Source organism: Colletotrichum orchidophilum (assembly GCF_001831195.1).
Source record: "Colletotrichum orchidophilum strain IMI 309357 chromosome Unknown Scaffold_114.1, whole genome shotgun sequence".
Classification (NCBI taxonomy): Eukaryota; Fungi; Ascomycota; class Sordariomycetes; order Glomerellales; family Glomerellaceae; genus Colletotrichum; species Colletotrichum orchidophilum.
The window spans coordinates 107,366-127,467 of record NW_019173070.1 but is presented as its reverse complement, the minus strand read 5'-3'; the positions used below and the strand labels follow the sequence as shown (position 1 = coordinate 127,467).

General features: G+C 54.6%; 8 protein-coding genes across 8 annotated transcripts; 5 read left to right on the top strand and 3 right to left on the bottom strand.

Moving 5' to 3' along the window:
* Positions 1-616: 616 nt before the first annotated feature.
* On the top strand, positions 617-1,912 carry CORC01_11023 (uncharacterized protein; the record flags this gene model as incomplete). Its single annotated transcript, XM_022622650.1, has 4 exons — positions 617-925; positions 985-1,094; positions 1,152-1,268; positions 1,327-1,912. The coding sequence occupies 4 exons, from the start codon at positions 617-619 to the stop codon at positions 1,910-1,912; spliced, it is 1,122 nt and encodes a 373-aa protein (XP_022470870.1).
* Positions 1,913-2,655: 743 nt separating this feature from the next.
* Positions 2,656-5,838, top strand: CORC01_11022 (importin-beta domain-containing protein; the record flags this gene model as incomplete). Its single annotated transcript, XM_022622649.1, has 2 exons — positions 2,656-2,820; positions 2,881-5,838. The coding sequence occupies 2 exons, from the start codon at positions 2,656-2,658 to the stop codon at positions 5,836-5,838; spliced, it is 3,123 nt and encodes a 1,040-aa protein (XP_022470869.1).
* A 305-nt stretch (positions 5,839-6,143) lies between these two features.
* CORC01_11021 (zinc-binding dehydrogenase) lies at positions 6,144-7,268 on the bottom strand (the record flags this gene model as incomplete). The annotated part of the gene is made up of 3 exons (XM_022622648.1): positions 6,144-6,979; positions 7,036-7,174; positions 7,236-7,268. The coding sequence occupies 3 exons, from the start codon at positions 7,266-7,268 to the stop codon at positions 6,144-6,146; spliced, it is 1,008 nt and encodes a 335-aa protein (XP_022470868.1).
* A 2,179-nt stretch (positions 7,269-9,447) lies between these two features.
* On the top strand, positions 9,448-10,890 carry CORC01_11020 (ubiquitin family protein; the record flags this gene model as incomplete). The annotated part of the gene is made up of 2 exons (XM_022622647.1): positions 9,448-9,882; positions 9,943-10,890. 2 exons carry the CDS (start codon positions 9,448-9,450, stop codon positions 10,888-10,890), a joined length of 1,383 nt encoding a protein of 460 aa, XP_022470867.1.
* A 508-nt stretch (positions 10,891-11,398) lies between these two features.
* On the top strand, positions 11,399-12,841 carry CORC01_11019 (nitrogen permease regulator 2; the record flags this gene model as incomplete). The annotated part of the gene is made up of 3 exons (XM_022622646.1): positions 11,399-11,441; positions 11,533-11,985; positions 12,078-12,841. 3 exons carry the CDS (start codon positions 11,399-11,401, stop codon positions 12,839-12,841), a joined length of 1,260 nt encoding a protein of 419 aa, XP_022470866.1.
* Positions 12,842-13,044: 203 nt separating this feature from the next.
* On the bottom strand, positions 13,045-15,090 carry CORC01_11018 (tRNA synthetase class I; the record flags this gene model as incomplete). Its single annotated transcript, XM_022622645.1, has 3 exons — positions 13,045-14,278; positions 14,345-14,785; positions 14,849-15,090. 3 exons carry the CDS (start codon positions 15,088-15,090, stop codon positions 13,045-13,047), a joined length of 1,917 nt encoding a protein of 638 aa, XP_022470865.1.
* Positions 15,091-15,581: 491 nt separating this feature from the next.
* CORC01_11017 (CybS protein) lies at positions 15,582-16,242 on the top strand (the record flags this gene model as incomplete). The annotated part of the gene is made up of 2 exons (XM_022622644.1): positions 15,582-15,822; positions 15,890-16,242. 2 exons carry the CDS (start codon positions 15,582-15,584, stop codon positions 16,240-16,242), a joined length of 594 nt encoding a protein of 197 aa, XP_022470864.1.
* A 945-nt stretch (positions 16,243-17,187) lies between these two features.
* CORC01_11016 (uncharacterized protein) lies at positions 17,188-19,828 on the bottom strand (the record flags this gene model as incomplete). Its single annotated transcript, XM_022622643.1, has 3 exons — positions 17,188-19,008; positions 19,069-19,386; positions 19,448-19,828. The coding sequence occupies 3 exons, from the start codon at positions 19,826-19,828 to the stop codon at positions 17,188-17,190; spliced, it is 2,520 nt and encodes an 839-aa protein (XP_022470863.1).
* Between the last annotated feature and the right edge of the window lie 274 nt (positions 19,829-20,102).

Genomic DNA, 20,102 nt, shown 5'->3' with positions numbered 1-20,102 from the left:
CATCAGTACCCGTCCAAGGGAAGCCAATAGCCCAGGAGATATGCAGCAACGTGCTGGCGCTGTGAGGTCCAAGGCCACTATCAGAGCGTCTCTCGCCTGTGTGCCCTGTCGATCAAAGCACGTCAAGTGCGACTCAGCCTTGCCGACCTGCCTGAGATGCCGCTTAGAGGAAAGGGCCTGCTACTATGCAAAATCACGCCGAGGGATTCGGGATGCTAAGAAACGCAGCCTCATCAATGATCCTGTCGGGCCCCCCTCAGCCTCCCCAGACACGCCAGTCTCTTTTCCATCTCCCGAGGTGGCGAGCTTCGATATCCCCATCAATTTAGTCGACAAGCTACATTGCGGATGGTCTCTAGCCAGGAGTTCTCATATTCCTGACTTGAAAACCGCGTCGCCGACTTCGTTCCTCTTCGACCTTTACTTCACCAACTTTCACGACACCCATCCGTGGCTCCTACCCAGGAATCAGCTCTTGAGTCGGATTCGATCCAACCCCGAATCTTTCCATTTTCTGACGAGTTGCATTACTTATGTGGGCTCCCTCTTCTCGAACGCCGTATCCTCGGAGGAACTGCGAGAGAAAGCATTTAGTCTCGCAAGTGGTAGCCTGCCGATGACTTGTTGGACAGTACAGGGACTTCTCGTCCTCAGTGTTGCCGCCTTCGGCGAGGGTCGAATGGACTTGAGTGCGGGGTGGATGGACGCTGCGACTCAGATGGCTCTCGACCTCGGCATGCAAGACAAGGCGTTCGCAGATGCCGCATCTGATCCTTTCATGGCAGAGAGCTCACGGAGAACCTACTGGGCTCTTTACTGGCAGGGCAACATGCGTGCGATGCGCGAGGATTCGCCGACTTTCATGTTGTCTGGCGTTGTTGCATCAACAGAACTTCCCTGTGAAGAGTGGGAATATCAGTCAGGGGTATGCGAACAACTGGCCACCGTCACTCTGAAGCCGAATCTGGTGCTAACAAAAGACAGGAGATTCCACAACCGTTATCCTTGAAAAATTACAGTGCAAGAGATCCCATGGATGAGAAGAGCTATTCATCATGGACGTATCTCATCGATCTCTGCCGGTTGAGCACAGAGTTGATACTTCCCATGCCAAGACTGCAACCGGGACTGTTGTCTAACACCATTGATAGAGCCGACTCTAGATTAGTGAGCTGGCTCATCAACCTACCAAAATGGAAACAGCAGTTGGTAGACCCGGGAGGCGCGGTTGACATGGTTCTGTTTCATGCGATGGCCTACGCAAACAGGTGAGTCTGCTTTGTTCGCATCAACAAGTCAAGGGTAATGATACTGATCGAAAGCTAGCCTGAGAATCAAGATGCAGCTGCCCATGGAAGCGTCAGGATTTGGAATTCGGGACTTGCTCACTCTTGGCCCACTCTTCAAGTCGCGCGACATGGCCTTTCCTCGAATGCCACGATGCTCTGGCTCGTCTTACCCGTGGCTCGAATGTTCAATCGCCCTCCAAGCAGGCCTCTCAACTATCGGTCTCTTCAACTTCTCGCTACCACCTGCCCGATACAGCCCTGCGTGCATCATTGGATTGCGAAGGGCCGCCCTTGCGCTGCTGGATGCGAGGATGTACGGAGGATCTGATTCACCGGCTCTGCGCGAGAAGCTTGACCTCCTGCTCAGCGTACTCAAGGTTGCCGGGGAGATGTGGCCCGTCGCTAGGAACATTGGCAATGAAGTCAGCGATGTGCTGAGAGACTTGAATGTTACCGGCAATCGTGACAACATCAATCAGTTGGATTCATGCATGGACGCTTTCATAGCCGATATGACAACATCTGGCGTGGCTCCAGATTCTGGCATGTTTCCGTTTCCTGAGCCAAGAACAGTGGAAGGGATGTTTAACTGGAGTGCTGGGCACGTAAACGTTGGACAGTGAGATGATGGGACTGATGTGGTCATGAGTTAGTTACATGAGATTTCTCGAGAACGTTCTCCGTGGAGGCCCGGCTACACGTTACCTAGTAAAAGGATCAAAACCCTTGAGTAGTGATCGGTTTTTTCGAGCAAGGCTTAGTTTTCGTGTTTGGATTATGCAACGCTTAGATATCCACAGAAGGAAAAGACACTCTTTGGAACTGTAACTCAAAATGAGCCTGTATTGGTTCAATAAATTTCCTCTTCGCTTCCGAGTCTCCTCGGCCTGTCGATAGACAGAGGCAAGCCATAGTTGGTATAATAGTGAAGTAGAATTCCATGGCACAGGTTCAAGTAAAGGTTTTGCTGTATGAGTTGTCGCATTATGAGAAGCATATTCTTCTTATCCTTCACCATGTGGGATACCAATCTGCAGGCAACCTTATTTTGCCCTGTAAGGAGGTGGCGCGTCGTCAGGACAGGAGAGTTTGTCATGACGCTTGGAGTGACATCCTGCGCTTTCCAACTGCGAACAGCGCCCACCCTCCTCAAACGCCCCACTAAGGTACCCCGCGATGGGCGGCCCTTTCCACCACCTCAGTGCCCCGCCACAGCGATAAGAGGGCCTGATCTAAATTTCCAACCGCTTCTTCGTCCCTCACGCCGCTTCTCGAATACGAGAAGCTTCGATACCAACCCCCGAACTCCTTGGGACCAAACGACTGCGGTATCGACGCCTGGGTCGCTCATAAAGAAGACCACAACATGAGCTCCGCGATCGAGGTGCCCGGCGATGCCAACCCCCTCGGCCTGCAGGAGCTCTGCCGCGTTCTCGAATCCGCGACTTCGGCCGACTATGCGCGCAGACAGGCCGCTGGGCAACAGCTGTCGTCATGGGAAATAGAGAAAGGATACTTTTCTTCTCTTCAGGTATGTAATCCACCCCTGTGCATGCTGTGATCAAGCAGCTTGCTGACATGCTGTCTCCAGACCGTTTTCCTCGACAAGTCCCTTCCTCACGAGCTTCGATTCTTAGCCGTCATTCAGCTTAAGAACGGAATCGACAAGTACTGGCGCTTACTCCCCCACGTCAAAGGTGGACTGGAACCAGAAGAGAAGAATGTAGTCCGGCAACGCTTGTTCCAGGGCACGCTCGAAGAGGAGGAAACAGGACTCTCGCTGCACAACTCCCTCGTTACCGCCAAAGTCATTAGGATTGACTATCCGCAGCACTGGCCGGATGCGCTTTCGCAAATCATCGGCCTCGCCAGGTCCTCCAAGAATGGGAATCAGCAGCATCTCTATGGTGCTCTACAGATTCTTCTTCGCGTTGTGAAGGAGCTAGGTACTGCTCGCCTCAGGAGATCCCAAACTGCCCTTCAATCTGTTACCCCCGAAATGGTGTACTTGTTGGGAGAGATCTATACCGAAAAGTCAGCTATCTGGGTTGACTATCTCACGAGTGGCCGTGGTGAAGAGGATGCAGCCGACGTGGCTATGCTCAACAGTCTCATCTCTCTCAAAACCATTCGACGGCTGCTCGTGGTAGGCTATGAGGCTCCTCATAACGACAAGACGGTTGAACAGTTTTGGACCGTGTCTCAGAATCACTTCGGGCAATTTCTCGGCTTCGTGAGCCACGACTCCCCAGTTCCAGCGCCCTATCAAGACACGGTAGGAAAGCACCTCTTACAATTTACGAAGCTGCACATCGATATGTCAGAGGCGCACCCCGCGAGTTTCGCTGTTCTGCCAAATTCTTTACCCTTGGTCCACGCCTACTGGGATCTCGTTGCGAAGTTTGCCGAAGTTTTTGAAAAGTCGGGTGGCATTCGCCAGTCCTCTGGTGATTCGGGCCCGTCAGAGTCCAAGTCCAAGGTCGAGGGACCTTTGCTTGAAAGACTGGCGCTGAGGGGTCTGTTGCTGATGAGGGCATGCTTGAGGATTGCATTCTATCCCAAGCAGACGTTCAAGTTCCGGAGTGCGGAAGCTAAGAAAGACGAAAACGATGCTGTTGCGCTCATCAAGCAAGAGCTCCTCAAGGATGACTTTGTAGTCCAGATGGCAAGCATCATCATCACACATCTCTTTGTCTTCCGAAAGGCCGACCTCGATGCATGGGAGGAAGACCCTGAAGAATGGGAGCAACAAGAACAGAGTGAGGGCAACGCCTACGAGTGGGAAGTACGCCCATGCGCCGAGAAACTATTTCTTGATTTGCTTGTCAACTTCAAGGAACTCATGATACCTCCTTTGCTTTCTTACTTCCAAACCGCGACAAACGCACAGTCAGATATTGCTACAAAGGAGGCAGTGTATACGGCTATGGGGTTGGCTGCACCCAACGTAATGAATGCTTTCGACTTCGACAGACTCCTGATCTCGACTGTTCTTCAAGATGCGCAACAACAAGGGCCCCTTTATAAGGTTCTTCGCAGACGGATCGCGATCATGGTTAGTCAATGGGTTACGGTCAAGATTGCCGACAACAGTAGACCTCTCATCTACGAAATGTTCCGCCATTTTCTCAACCCCGCAGACCCGAACAACGATATTGTCGTCAGGATCACAGCTGCGCGTCAGCTGCGGTGGATCGTGGATGAGCTTGCCTTCAGCGCAGAGGCTTTCCTCCCATATGCAGCCGATGTACTCAATGAGCTCCTTCAGCTGATCCAAAATGTCGACGTGGACGAGACCAAGCTCGCAGTGCTGGAGTCTATGCGGATTTTGGTCACAAGATTAGAGAATTATGTCTCTCAGTTTGCAGACTTTATCATGTCAAGCCTGCCGAGCATCTGGGAAAACTCTGGAACGGAGGAGTACATGATTAAGCAAGCCATCATCGCTATCTTTGCTGCACTGGTCATGTCCATGGGCAGTGACTCTCAGAGGTATCACCATCTGATGGTCCCGTTGCTGTCAGAAGCAGCCAAACCGGGCTCCGACTTGCACACTTACCTGATTGACGAGGCACTGGAGCTCTGGAACTCTGTCCTCATGCAAAGCAACCCACCCGTTTCCGCCGATATCATGAGCATCGCGGAATTATCACTCCCCCTCTTGGAATACCAAACGGAGACCGCTGCTCAGGCCTTATCCGTAGTCGAGTCGTACATTCTACTAGGCACACAGGCTGTCATGGAAGACAGACTGCGGCGTCCATTCTTGATCGCATTGTCAGGCGTTCTCGATTCGAGAAGCCGAGAACAGGTCAGACTCGGCACTGTGTGCATCGAATACCTGATCCGGGCCGCTTCTGAGCTTGGTGGAACCCAGGTGATCATGCAGGATCTTCTCGAAATTGGTTTCTTGAAGAAGATTATGGAGGCTCTCCACGATGCTTGGGAGGCCCATCAGACGACCGGACCGAACAGAAAGGTCAGCAAGCTCAACACGATAACAGAACGCGACTACTTTGCAATTCTTTCGCGACTCCTCATCGCCGACCCGACACTTTTCGTCACAATGCTCACATCTTTCGGGCCCCTGGAACAGGTTTGGGCCTGGCTCAGCGGCGAGTGGTTCTCCCACCTCGACGGGTTGGATCATCTTCCTAGGCAGAAGCTCTCGCTCCTCGCCCTTTCGCGGCTCTTGGAGCTCCAGCAGCCGATGCAGAACCTCACATTGAGCAAGTTGCAAGACTACTTCACCCTGTGGGTGGGCACTATTGCCGAGCTTCAGGACGGCACTACGGACGGCACGGACTCGCTCATCTGGGGTGAACTCGAGCCCACCGACTACGACACGCCCAAGAGCATCAAGGAGACGGAGTTTGGCGCGAAGGACCCCGTTCACACGATCAACGCCATGAGGTTTGTCAAGGAGAGGCTGCAGGATGTCGTCCAGCGCTCTGGTGGCGAGCAGCAGTTCGAGCAGGATTGGGCCATCAACGTGGATAAGGATGTTTTGCAGAAATTCTGGTCGTTGACGCAGATCACGGGCGCATAGGAAGCGATGCAGTTGCGTTTGGTTGAGCTGGTCGTGAACTGAGCTGTAATAGACGGGAACACGGGAATGATTATGATTTCATGATAAAACTGTCGGAGAGAGAGAGAGAGAGAGAGAGAGAGAGAGCCTTCTGGCGCATGTCCTGGCAATGGCAAATGTGAATAGAAGAACAATTTGAAGCACAACATGCGAATGCCACATCTAAGAGAGTGATGCTGAAAATTTGCGTAGGTTGGTGATTCAATGTTTGATCTCGATAGGTCTCGCTCTATGCGTCCAAAACGACAAGTCTTGCTACACTTGCTCTACAACTTGCTCTGGCCGTCCTGCGGTATCTTAACGACCACCTTGCCCCAGGTTCCCCGGCTCCCCAAAGCTATCAGTGCTTCGGGAATGCGCTCCAGCCCTACAAACTCCTCGTCGGTGAACTCGGTACCGCGCAGCTTGCCCTCGGCGACGAGCTTCATGATGCCCTCCCAGACCTTGACGACGGTCTCCTTCTCCTTGACGGCGTACTGGCCCCAAAAGATGCCGACGAGGCTGATATTCTTGAGGAGCACCTTGTTCATAGCCACCTTTTCAATCTTGCCCGCCGCAAAGCCGATGATGAGGATGCGGCCATTCCAGGCCGTGCATTTCGTGCTGGCGTCGACCATGCCAACGGGGTCGTAGACGATATCTACACCCCTTCCACCGGGCGTAAGGGCCTTTACCTTTGCGGGCCAGTCCGGCTCGCGGTAGTCGATGACGTGGTCTGCGCCAAAGGCCTTTGCGACTTCGAGCTTGCGGGGCGTCGAGGCCGTGGCGATGACGGTGGCGCCAAAGGCCTTTGCGACCTGCACCGCAGCGAGGCCGACGCCGCCCGCGGCGGCGTGGACGAGGACGATGTCGCCGGGCTTCACGCCCGCGCGGACGACGAGGGCGCCGTAGGAGGTCGGGGCGGTGATGAAGAGGCCAGCGGCCTCGGTGTAGGACCAGCCGTCAGGGATGGGGAGGAGCTCCTTCTCGCGGGCGACGCACAGCGAGGCGAAGGCGCCCTGCGTGGCACCGAAGACGCGGGCGCCGACGGGGTATTTTGCGCCCGCCGAGGGGGCTTTGAGGACGATGCCTGCGAACTCGCAGCCTGATGTCCAGGGGAAGGCTGGGTGTTTCGTTGTCAGTGTACAGGATGGGTGTGGAGTTTGAAGGGGATCGTACGAGGTTGCGTCTGGTATTTCCCTTGAATTTGGAGAATATCAAAAAAGTTGGCGGCCGTGGCGTGGACTTGGATGAGATACTCGTCGTCCTTCTTGGGGACGGGGTCTGGGAGGTCCGTTACGCGGAGGTCTTTGGGAGACTTGAATTCATATGAGATATTGTTCGTTCGTCAGAGTGATCGTGGTACTGATGAAGCTCACCTTGACATATTCCTTGATCTGAATGCCGCGCATTGTCAAAATAACTCTACTGTGGCTGTCTAAGTGCTTGATAGAAATCAATTGAGGCTTGTATATGGTTCCGAGCTGGACAGAGCGTACGTACGTAAGTATTTTCTGAATGAGCCGGATGAGATGGAAGGAGAGTATGTTGAGATTACAAGTTTCCAAGATTGAATAACTTAGCTGTCGGTAGTTTCGAGGTTCTTCTCTACACGTTGCGTTGCTACCCCGGACCGGGGTGTTGGAGACGCCGAGGAGGGGGGGGAGCCGAGGCAACGTCTGCGGTCCCTAGTTGGCTGCATTTGGGGCCATTCTCGGTGTGTGAATTCCGGGGATGTGGAGTGGGGTCGGTGAGCAAGAAAGCTACATGGCCCAAGCGCCTAGAGTTCCCGTGCAGTTCCAGAAGTCCCTTGGTGAGATACAGCGTCCCCGGCATCGCTGCTATCGTCATTTCTGCTTCAGCTGTGGCGTGGCGATGGCCTCAAGTGATGAACTGGCATTGGCTAATGTTATCGGAATTCCTGAACCGCATCCTGCATCTGAAAAATCTTCGGGTTTGAAACTGGCCTGTGCTGATGAGCTACGAATGGCCATATCTGCCGTCGACAGATTCACACTTGTAAAGGTTCAATTTGAACTAGGCGATGCTCAGGTTCTCAAGGCTCAATACCGGGCGACTATATCTCTTGCATACCTTACGTGGCAGACAGGTAAAGAAATCGTCACTCATGTGTCGTTTGGCGCTAAGCTGTCACACTGTATCATAATCACGAATTCGAGGTAGAATCCGGTGGATGACGATGGAAGAGATGACTGTGCCTGTGACCTGAGGCTGCTTTTAAGTTGGGGTCTGCTAGGATGCTCGCTTCTAGCTTGGGAATTGAAGGACCTCTGTTTCGATTTACCGGGTGTTTAATTAATTGTTCGGGGGGTTTGTTCATCATTCTGGGCGACCAGCACGTTGGGCTTCTCCAATAGAACAGTGCCAGTCATTGCCTTTGATATGAGAGATATAAAAATACTCCTCTGGGCTTGCTGATTATGCTGCATCAGAGAGTACCATCGCCCGCCTAAGGAACTAACTGCTAGGTATTCGTAGGTGAGGTGTGACTTTACTGAGCAACCCTTGTACAGAACGGTGCCAAAAGTCTGCGTTCAACTAGCAGTGCACCACACAAAACCCACTAACCTACTATTTACGTAAGCTTAATTATCTCAAGAACCTAAGTATTAATATAACAATATAAAAATTTCTAAAATTTATTCGCTTATAAAATATACTATGGTTATTTTTTATATATTTAAGTAAGTTATTTTAAATGAGTTATAATAATATAAAATAATGAAAATAAAGTGAATTAAAACGCCTCTATGTAATACAGTGTAATTAGCACTTAAAATGCTCTAAAACCCACTATATTAAAAACTAATACTAAGACGCTTATTATAATCTAATATAACTTGATAAAAACTCAATACAAATAAGTAAAAACTTCTTTATATATATAATATTGACCAAAATATTTTTCTATATTTTTATTTTTTTAATTAGAGTTATATTCATGTTTTTATTCACTATTATAGTTAGGGGATTTTTGGTGGGATACTGTGCGTTGAACGCAAACTTGTGGCATTCCACTGTATGTCGCACCTCCCGCTCTCACCAGCGTTAGCGCGCTGCGGCAAGAGGTTCCTTACCTAATTTGAGCGGTACAGTCCAGGCGGCCAGGCCCACGAGTCACCACGCCGCACAGCGACAGCACCAGCGAGCACGGCCCAGCGCTAGCCGTATCTCTCTACCTTATTGCGTATCCCGTTCGCAGTCCGCGCAGCATAGGTAGAATTGGCCCATGCTCGATTGCTGCCCCTCCCCGACTGCATCATTGGAGCCCACCTACCGTCACCAACGACAAACACCCAATCCTGCGCAGCTCCTAACCGGCCACCTACCTTATTCCACCTGCCTAACTGACTTCCACCTTGCCCTGGTTTGACCTCGCATTCGGTTGTTCTGTCCGCATCTTGCCAACAACTTCCCTTCAACACCTCACGGCTCTGCCTATCGTCCACCCCTACGAGCCATTCTCAGGCCCTCCCCATACCAAGCCGCCGTCGTATACTAGGTACACATCCAATCGTCGCCTCCAGACTCAACACCTCCAACGATCGCGTACACGCACCATACGAGGTCATGGCCGACAACGCAGAGGGCACCGCCGATGCCCAGGTCACCTTCAAGGTGAAGACGGGCCAAGATAGCAACCACACCATCACCATGTCTGAATCTGCCTCCGTGCTGGAGCTCAAGACCAAATTGGCCGGCGAGGATTTCGAAAACGTTCCCGTCGAGCGCCAGCGTCTTATCTACTCGGGTCGCGTAATGAAGAACGACGACACACTCGCCACCTACAAGATCAAGCCCAACAACACCATCCACATGGTCAAGAGCGCAGCCAGCAACCCAGCGCCCCAACCCGCCGCTTCAGCCTCCACACCTGCCGCCCCCGCCGTGCCCTCCAACATGGCCGCTGGCACAGCGAACAACATTCTCGCTGGCCTCACCGGAGCCAGATACGCCGGACACATTAACCTGCCCAGTCGCGAGACATTTGGAGCTGACGGAGGAGTAAGTTTCTGCGGGACCACAAAGAATTCCGCTGTACACAGGCTAATCTTACGTTTCCAGATGGGTGCCCCGCCTTCCGACGACCAGCTGGCCCAGATGCTCTCCGATCCCTCAATGCTCCAGACCATGAACGCTGCCCTCGACAACCCTGACTTCATCAACTACATGATACAGAGCAATCCGCACCTTCGTAATGTCCCCAACGCACGAGAGATTATCCAGTCACCCTTCATGCGCCAGATGATGACCAACCCAGACATGCTTCGCAATGTCATGAGAATGCAGCGCAACATGGCCGGAGGGGGCGGCAACGCTGCCTTCCCTGCGCCTGGGGCCACCGACACCACGCCAGCCGAAGCTGCGGCCGGCGGCGGCAACGCAGCCCAGCCTCCAAACCCATTCGGTTTCCCCGCGGGTTTCCCAGGATTCGGCGGAGGCGCTGGCGGGATGGGTATGGAGGGACTGGGTGATCTCAGTGCGCTGTTCGGTCCTGGCAGTCCCTTCGCGCCTCAGCAATCGGGTGCTCAAGGCGCAGCTCCTGGTGGGGGCGCGGCGACTGGCGATAATGCGCAGACTACAACTGGTGCCGGAGCTGCTGGAGCAACGGGCACGGCAACGGGCGGGCAGGGCGCAAACGCTACATCGAGTCCGCCCCCGGCCAACCCTTTCGCTGCTCTGTTTGCCCCCCCTCCTTACGGAGCTCAGGGCCAAGCTCAGGGCCAGGGCCAAGGCCAGGCCCCCGCAAACCCCTTTGGTGCTTCTCCTTTTGGTCAGATCAACCCGGAGATGATGCAGCAAATGATGAGCATGTGGGGTCTCGGTGCAGGCGGCGCTGCTGGTGGAGGCTCTCCGGCTCCCCCGGACAACCGCCCTCCCGAGGAGCGCTATGCCGAGCAACTGCGCCAGCTCAATGACATGGGTTTTTTCGACTTTGACAGGAATGTGGCCGCTCTGCGTCGGAGTGGTGGTAGCGTGCAAGGAGCTATTGAGCATCTTCTCAGTGGCTAATAATGACTTGAAATGCAGGACACGGAGAGAGAGCAGGATAGTGGCAGGAAGCGTCTCATAAGGACGCATGACTTAATAGCCTGTGGACTGGATACAGGAGGAAGTACATACCATACCTAGTTGCCACGCACTTTGGTTCTGGCAGTTTCCGAGGCGATAGGAAAATTGACCAGGCATGATGTTTATGAAAGTTCAGTATTAGATATCCCGGTCTTCTTGTAACGATGGAGACAATGTGAAGTCTTGTCAATGCTGGCATCTGGTCACGCGAAATTGATGTATTGCGTCTTGGGGAAAGGAGTGACTTAGATCGATGGTCATTCCCAAGCTCCGGGGCGGTGCGGCTTAGATCGGCACCGGGCGATCAAAGTGTGCCGGCCCAGAAATCGGCGCCGCCGTAGCGTCACTAAACTAAGAAACTCAACTCACTGCCATCCACAGCCCGCGGTTCATGGCTTGAATCCATCAGCCTTCTCACAGTAACCTGTTCAAATAAGATGTAGCGAAAATGATCCAAGGTATCTTCTATGCTAGGTTCTTTCCAAAGGAGGGTACGCAATCGTTGCCCGAGTCGCAATGCGCTCAAGCCAACTTTCTCAACATCTTCTCTCGAACCTGAATGCTAATCATTGAGCGACTCAGGCCCGCACATCGTGGCCCAGTCGCCGCCCGGCTGCATCACACCGTCCTCCGGTGCGCCGCTGACGACAAAGCCGCCCCTGATTGACTGGGAGGTGATGCAGGAGTACATTGTCCCGCGCAAGGCCTTCTTCAATCGGTACATGACGGTGCAGGACCCGGAGGGCAAGTACGCGGTGCTGGGGTTCCCCGTGCTGATCCCGCACCAAAAGTACCAGCGCAACGAGTTCATCTTCAACTTCGGCCTGGTGTTGGACGCCGACGCGGACTTGGCGCAGTACGAGCCCGTCGTGCGGCGGCTGGCCGTCACCTTCAAGGAGATGGAGAAGCAGAATGAGTACCTGAGCCAGGAGGGCGGTGGTGGATCAGGGTCCGGTGAGAGGAGGCCGATTGAGAGTCTGTTGGAGATTGTCAAGGAGGATTTGAATAACTATGGCGAGTGCATGATTCCCGTCGGTAAGTTCTGGTCTACAAACCTCCCCCCCTCTCTCAACTATACCACTGTCTGCCTCTCTTCCGGGGGATAAACACTCTGACCGCGGAACTAGACGACGCAAACACGATCAATATGAAGCTCTTCCCTCACCACGCCAGCCCGCCACAGGTACGAGGCTGGCACGTCCCCGTCGCCAAGATGAAGTTCGCCGAGATCGTCGACCAGACCTGGGACCTGACGATGCAAAAGGTGGTGGCGCACATTGACGGGGTCAACGACGTCCGCCGCATCGCCTGGCTCGCTGACGTCTCGCTCGACCTCGCCACCCTCGCCCTGCGCCACCTGCTCTACTACGATACGATCCTGCTGCTCGACATGTTCTTCTTTGGGAGCTGCTACGCGCCCCGGCCCGGCATCCACGACTTTGTGACCAACCGGGACGGCATCGTCGACGAATGCGCCGCGTACGTGTGCATCCACGCCCGGCAGCGCGTGAGCAATTTCATGCTCATCAAGCTCATGACGAGCTTCTGCGTGGGCAAGAGCGTCATGGAGTGGCTGCGCGCCCACCAGGAGGCCGGGTTCGACGTGCTGCGGTACGTCGACGTGAGGCGGCTCGCGCAGTTTGGCGTCATCAAGGGGTGCCTGTACCGCGTGCACAAGTACGTCGTGTCCAAGCAGTACCTCGCGGGGCTGGCGACGGGCCAGGCGAGGCCCAGAGCTGGTGGTGGCGGGGACTCGCTGCAGCAGTACACGGACGGGTGCCACTCGTTTGACCAGATCATTACGGAGAAGAACCTCACGGACGGGGAGATTATGGAGAAGCTCAAGGCTTTGCCGGTACCGAGCGGGGATTTGACTGTGTTTTATCGTTGATAATGTGTTGTTGTCGAGCCAGAGTGAGAGTGGCAGGACGCAAAGTCAAAACATACATATCGTCATGAGCATGGTGGTGTTACATTGTTCTAGTTTTGGTAATGTACAGATCATTGTACAGATATTTGCACATGGTATCGGGTGATACATCAAACTTTTTTTTAAAAAAAAAGATGGAGAGGACTGTGGTGTGGGCTCCTCCTCTACTCCCGCGACTTGCCCTCCTCAAACGCCTGTTGCCGCTCGCTCTTTTTAGGGAACTTGATATCCGGGTTATTGGCGACGGTGACCTCTTCCTCCTCGGCAGCGATCTTCTCCTTAACCATTTGCTCCAGCTCGCGGCGCGACAGCTTGCGGTCCTCGGCCGCGGCCAGCTTCTTGAGTTGCTGCATCAGCACGCGTGTCTTGCCCTTGAAGGGCTCGCCGAGGTACGCTTTCCCGCTCTCCTGCCACTCCTTGTCGCTGACGACCTCGATGATGCGGACATTGTGCTTGCCCTTCCGGATGATGAGCACGCGGCCATCGATGAGGAATTTGGGCACGTCTTGCGGGTACCAGAGCTTGACGGGCGTCCAGTCGAGGTTGCCGGGTACCAGGCCGCGCATGTCCTTGCCGGGCGCGGCGGCGACGTAGGCGCCGGACGCGCGGGCAATGCGGTGGCCCTCGCTGATGGACGATGCGAGGCCCGCGGCGTAGAGGATGCGCGCGATGCCCTGGCTGTAGATGAGGTTTTCGGGGAGTTGAATGTCCATCTTGGGCGCGTTGTTGAGGGTCGTCGGGTGGCCTTCAACGGCCTTGTAGGGGGTTACGGTGTCCTTGCCCTCCGCCACTGCTGCCTCGGGAGAGGAGGCGGCGGCAAACTGGTTGCCGGACCCCTTACTGTACATGAACTGGTGCTGCTGCTGCTCCCTGATGGCGACGTCGGCGCCGTGGACCAGGGAGAGGACTTCAAAGGCAAGGGTGTGCTGGGCGACTCTCGCGGGCGGGTTCTTGGCGTGGTCCACCATCAGCTTCTCGATGCTGGCGGTGGGCACAAAGGTGAAGAGCTTGAGGAGCCTCTCGACGTCGGCGTCGGATCTCCTGGCGAAGTATCCGTAGAGGTCGAAGGCGCTCGTCATGAAGGGGTCGAGCCAGACGGCGTTGCCCGCGCTCTTTCCAAACTTGACACCCGCGCTGTCCGTTAGGAGGGGCACTGTGAAGCCGATGGGGTCATCTTTCCAGGTCTCGGGCATGCGCATGTTAGGATTTTCCTCTGACGACCGGATCGTCTTGACGGCCTCGATACCCGTCACGATGTTGCCGAACTGGTCTGAGCCTCCGATTTGCATCTGAACGCCGAGCTTGGAGTACAGGTGCCAGAAGTCCCATCCTTGCATTAGTGGGTAGGTGAATTCTGCGAGAGACATGCCATCGCCCTTTTCCATCTTGTTCTTGACTCTGGGTACGGGGTCAGCAACTTAACCGAAAGCAAGAAGGGGGGCTATCCCATGTATGAAAACTCACGTATCGCGGCCGAGCATGGGCCCTATCCGCATGAATCGGCCCAGTCTCTTCATAACATCGTACAACGGCAGACTCTGCCACCACATGTTATTGTTCACAAGATGCCTCTTAGCCGCCCAATCCGGCTCATTGCCGTACTTGCGCCCCAGGGCTTCAACGTTTGCCCAAATCTTCTTCAGCTGGTAATGAATCTTGGTGATGTTCATCGAAACCTCGCTATTCGCCATGACCTCGCGGGTCTTTAATCGGTCCGTCGGGTCGCCTATCCTGCCTGTTGCGCCTCCGACCAGCGACACGGCCGTGTAACCGTTGAGGTACATCCAGAAAAGGGGCATGAAGGGGAGCAGGTGGCCGACGTGGAGGGACGCTGCCGTGGGATCGACTCCAACGTATGCGCCTATTCGTTTGGTTCGCAAGAGTTCTTTGACCTGTGGTGTGCGCCTGGGTTCTCCGATCAGCAACATTGTCTCGAACGGCAACGGGTTGCGTCAGCAAGGCTCTCACCCTGCAACGTCCTTGACGTAACCTCTCTCCTCAAAGACATCCCAGATATTTTGAATGTCTCCCTGCTGAATAGCCTCGGCGCGTCTTGCCCACTCCTCCTCTCCTGTCTTGCGCTTCTCCACGACCTTTTGTGATACCCATCTCGCTCGGTTTTGTCTAAAATTGGTTACTGGAAGCCCGGCGCATCGAATGCAAATGTTCCGCCGCAATTCGGGGAGGCGGGCCACCAACGTCGACGACATGATGGATATGTGTGCTGGCCTTTTAAGAATTCTGTGTTTTCGAATGCATTGGAAAAGAGCGGCTAAGAAAAGTTCAACGGTGAAAGCTGAGGATGCTGAGGATCAACCCTGCCATCAGCGGAACGACCGACACATCGCAACCGAAAGCTGTCGCGCAACTGATCCTCCCCAAGCTCCAAAATTTCCCTTATCGCATTGACGATAACGCTCGTCGCGCATGTACGTTGGCCCGATCGCCGGCCCATGCCGACTTTCTTCGTCCACTAAAATCACGTGGGGGCATCGGAGGGTCATGAGCCAATCATGACCCTTCCAATGTCAGACGCCGTCTTCGCGATCCGGGACCTGTGCCTACCCTCGGCTAAGTGGACATCATCGATTCCGGCACTCGAGCCTAGCAATCTTCCCACTCTTCAGCCTCCAACAACGAAAGTCCACCTCCCTCCACCTGCGAACACCAATTGAACCGCCTGTGAATTCCAGCGATCACCATGGCTTCGATTGTGCGCCCTGCTCTTCTCCGGCAAACCGCCACGGCGGCCCGCATGGCCCAGGCGGCCCCGATCCGTTCCGCCTTTGTCAAGAATTCGTCGAGAGTCGCCGCCTTCCACACAACCGCCAAGAGGGATCTGCTGCCCGTCGGTCCTCGTACGTCTCAATACCATATTCTTCTATCAATGCACGCAAAAACCATTGCTAACTTCGTTCCTGCAGAGGTCATTCAGGGTGGAGGTACGAAAAACCACGTGAAAGCCAAAACTTCGCGTCAGACATCCTAACCCGTGATAATCTTCTCCAGTGAACGACCCTGCCCCGGTTCCTCCCCCGAGTCCCGCCCACGGCTCCTACCACTGGAGCTTCGACCGCATCCTCGCCGCCGGTCTCGTCCCCATTACCATTGCCCCCTTCGCCGCCGGCTCCCTGAACCCGACGACCGACGCCGTCCTCTGCGCCATGATCCTCATCCACTCCCACACCGGCTTCCAGAACATCATCATCGACTACGTCCCCACCAAGCACTACCCCAAGTCGCGTAAGGCGACCATGTGGGGTCTGAACGTGGCCACCGCGCTAGTCGGCCTCGGCCTGTACGAGTTCGAGACCAGCGACGTTGGCGTCACCGAAGCTGTCGCCCGTTTGTGGAAGGCTTAAGTCGGAGAGGAATGGACTTGTCGTTGTCATGTTGGCAAAATCAAAGCCGCTGACTGTTTGGGAATAATGTCCGAGAGTGCGTATCGCTCATTGCGGACGGGCCCAAGGATACGACAGGGTAGGCGGAGATGCTACGCTAGAATACCAGTGCCAGAGGAATGGCACCGAAGTCGGCTTACTGTATGTGTGATTCAGGGGGCGCCAGGGTTTAGAATTGGGACGGCCAGTGTATAATCACCAGTCTAGGCAAATTTGGATTCTTTGTCAATGAGGCTGGCGCGGCAGTTCCACGAGCGCGTGAGGTCAAGAGTGAAGCGGCTGTAGAACGATACAGAGCCTCGTGTTTGTCTTTCTGAGACGGGTGATTGCCCACGACGTTGAGCAGATCATATCACTGTCATGCGGTCCGTCATATTCGATTTTCGGCGCAGAAGTAGTCGACGGAGAGATGTCCTGAACAACCAATGGCGATGACTAGATGCTGTGTAAATGGCTGGGGATCTAGGTCGTCACGATGATGTAACACTAGGTGGAATACCTCCTTGTCACATGCTTTGATTGAGGGTCTCTCACGAGTTCGGTCACTGCGGAAATGTCTTCACCACGAAGGAATCACCTCTGCATTTCGCCATCAAAGAAACCTCAACGATATTTGGGGTTTATCAAGCATCTAGTTGGAGGCTCTTCCACAACCAAGTTCTACTAGTATGGAATCTGGTAATATTGGGCCAGGAACTCACTGAATCACAGTTATGGTGTTTTCATAAGTATCATTCTTCAGAGTTTTCTTTACCTTGTGAATCATATTTACGTCATGTATTTCGAACCAATCCTCCGAACAAGCAACACCCGTGTAACATGCGGCCGCAGTTACAAGACCCGACCAGGTGAGCCATTGCCCCTCTTTCATTCCCACGTCGGCCGAGAGGCGCAGTTCTCCTGCGCTCAAAGGGAGAAACTGGTGATCTCAGATCCCCCCATATGGTCCATCTCAGGGGTCGGCGGCGGAAGGTTCTCAACCTTAGTATTGATCCAGCACGACGCGTACATGTTGACACGGTCGATGCAAGCTCCGTCCGTACGAGCCCCAACCCTCTTGGGCGAAAAGCCGTGGGCCTCAAACACCTTGACGTACCAAGGGCTCAGCGCCGACGAGCGGAGCAGCACACGTCCGCCCATCTTCAGGGCGCGGTTGAGCTTTGTGATCTGTGCCGCGGCGGCCGGGGCGCCGGGGTCGAACCAGTCCATGCTGTCCATGATAACGGCGACGGTCAGCGTGCCGGGTGTGATGCGGTTGATGACCTCGTCGATCTCGTCCGTGTGGATGCGCAGGCCGTCAAAGGCGTTGGCACGCGAGAGCTTGATGTGGGCCTTCTCGGAGAGATAGTCAGGATGGCATTGCCTCGTGAAGTCGCCCGTCATGCAGACGTGGTAGTACGGGTTGTTGGCGGCGATGTGCGTCTGCTCGGCCACGGGGTCCAGGGTGTCGACCATGTAGCGCCAGATGGCGTGGGAGCGGACCTTGCGGGCGGTCGGGGAGGGGCCCCGGACGGCCTCGCTCTCGGCGTGGTCGTTCTCGATCATGGCCAGTTGGTTCTTGGGGACGCCGAGGGCCGCCCAGAGGAAGCTCTCCTGGCTGACGACAAGCTTGCAGACGAGCTTCGAGAGTAGGGCGGGGCGGATCTTGGTGCGCCAGACCTCGCGCTGCTCGTTAAGGGTCTTTGTGGAGAGGAGCTCCTTGACGGCGGCGCGGCAGCCGAAGACGCGCGAGATCCAGCGGAAGACGCGGATGGCGTGACGGGAGCCGCCTGTGTCGTAGAGGCCATGACCGTTGGTGTTGGTAAAGACGTGGACGTTGTTGAGCCAGTACTGGAAGGCGCGACTGGAGAGGTGGGGAGAGAGCTTGTTCAGGAGCAGCGAGCGGAAATCGGGATGCTTGCCCTCTCCAAATAGCTTCCAGAAGTCCTCGTAGGGAAGAGCAGTGTAGGAGGCGACCTTGAGCTCGAGGAGATGGTTCTGGGTCGGGTTCAGGTCGACGGCGTGGATTCTGGCGGGGCTCTGCATTGCGTAGGAGAGGATGTTGTCACCGGCGCTGGTGATTGCCAGGACCACGTCGTCAGAGCCGAGCTTCAGAAGGTGCTCGTCGACTCGCGAATCTTCCCATGTAAACGCGTAGATGTACTCATCTTTGAACTGGGTATGTTTCTGGAGTTGGTCGTCGTAGTAGATGCGCCAATGATGGTTCTGGTAGAAGAAAGAGGGCAGTGGCAGACTTGCGGACAGGTTCTGGATGGCCGCCATGAAAGCCTTGGAGCGAATCTCGGGAGCCGATCGTTCAATGGCGCGAGTGAGAGCGTCGCCCGAGTTGGCAGGGCACAGGTAGGGCGATTCTGTGGCAAGAGCATCGATTTTCTCAATGATTTCATGCGGCAGACTGGTAGAAGAGAAGGGTTTCTTCTGGCACCCAACCCAGATGTAGTAGGGGATGTGACCGAGACGGTAATTACGGGTGTTGATGTTTAGGACACTACCAAACTTGTACTCGAGATAGTCGCGTCGACTAGCTTCGAGGCCCACGCGGTCAAGGTCGAACCAAGCGCGCCAAAAGGTCCTCAAGAACCAGTTGACATGACGCCCGGCAAGCCCACCGGTAAAGTTGCGGAAGGAGAAGTCGGTCTTGGACTGGACGTAAAAGTCAATAACTCCCATGACGCCATCTGGGGACAGGAGTGAAGTGAGCGACTCGATAACGGAGTAGTAGTCGGGCTGTTGAACAGACAGTCAGCTTAAGCCAGTGAAGAAAGCATGTCCCGTTGGGTAACTCACGATCATGGACAAGCTGTAAGACATGGTAATGAGGTCCGCGCCGCCGTGCTCAGCACGCCGCTGAGAGAAGTAGCTCAGGACGGGCGACCGAGGAGGGACACGATTACTTGGGAGATCAGTTTCATAATCCTCAAGTCGGAACTTCCCCGCGTCCTCACAAACAACCTTGACGTTATTCCAGCCAAGGCGTTCGAAGCGTTGTCGGGCGACCTCGCATAGAGACGGGGAGAAGTCCACGAGGTAGACACTGGTGAAGAACTCGGGGACATTGACAAAGCTAGACATAGCCTCAATGTTCCAGCCTGTTCCTCCGCCAACCTGATCCTGGTCAACATATGTTCTTAGAGAGAGAGATGGGATGGCTACCGAGATGACTTACATCAACCCAGACTCGTTTGGCCTTGTTGCCCTTCTTGGGACCTTTGGCTTTGAGCTGTGCTGCGACAAGCGCAAGCATGTCCTCTCTGCCTTGCAAAAGGACCTTCCTGGTAGCATCATATGCACCGGCTTGCTTCTTGTAGAAGCTCTCTAGGGCATCTTGTTGGTTGCCCTTCTTGTCGCCATTGTGCGGCTTGATGAAGCAAGAGTAAAAGAAGAGCAGGAAAGATTTGAGGAGACCAGGGGCCTCTACACTTTCCGCATCATTCTTTGAAAGGAGCTTGGAAAAGAGCAGGCCGCCGAGGGCTACTGCGCTTAGTCCAGCAAAGGTAGTCTTGAGGTCAAGGTCGAGGGGCAAAATGTTACCACCAAGAGAAGCCATGGTATTCTCTCATTGCTCTGGGCGTAGAGAAGGTGCGTTGAAGCGGTTTCGTGACTCTTGGGAAGTTGAAATGTGAATACAGGGTATACTTTGAGGGGACAAAGAAAGAAGATGATGGGCAACGTCTCGCAGAGATCGAAAAACGACGGCAGCGCTATATAGACTTCTGTACAAAAAGACTGCTTTATACTTCAATGGTCACTCGACCCGAGATCGTGTATGGTGTACATCGGACAGCGTTCAACAATCTGTTGTATAGGGAGGTAGCATCTAC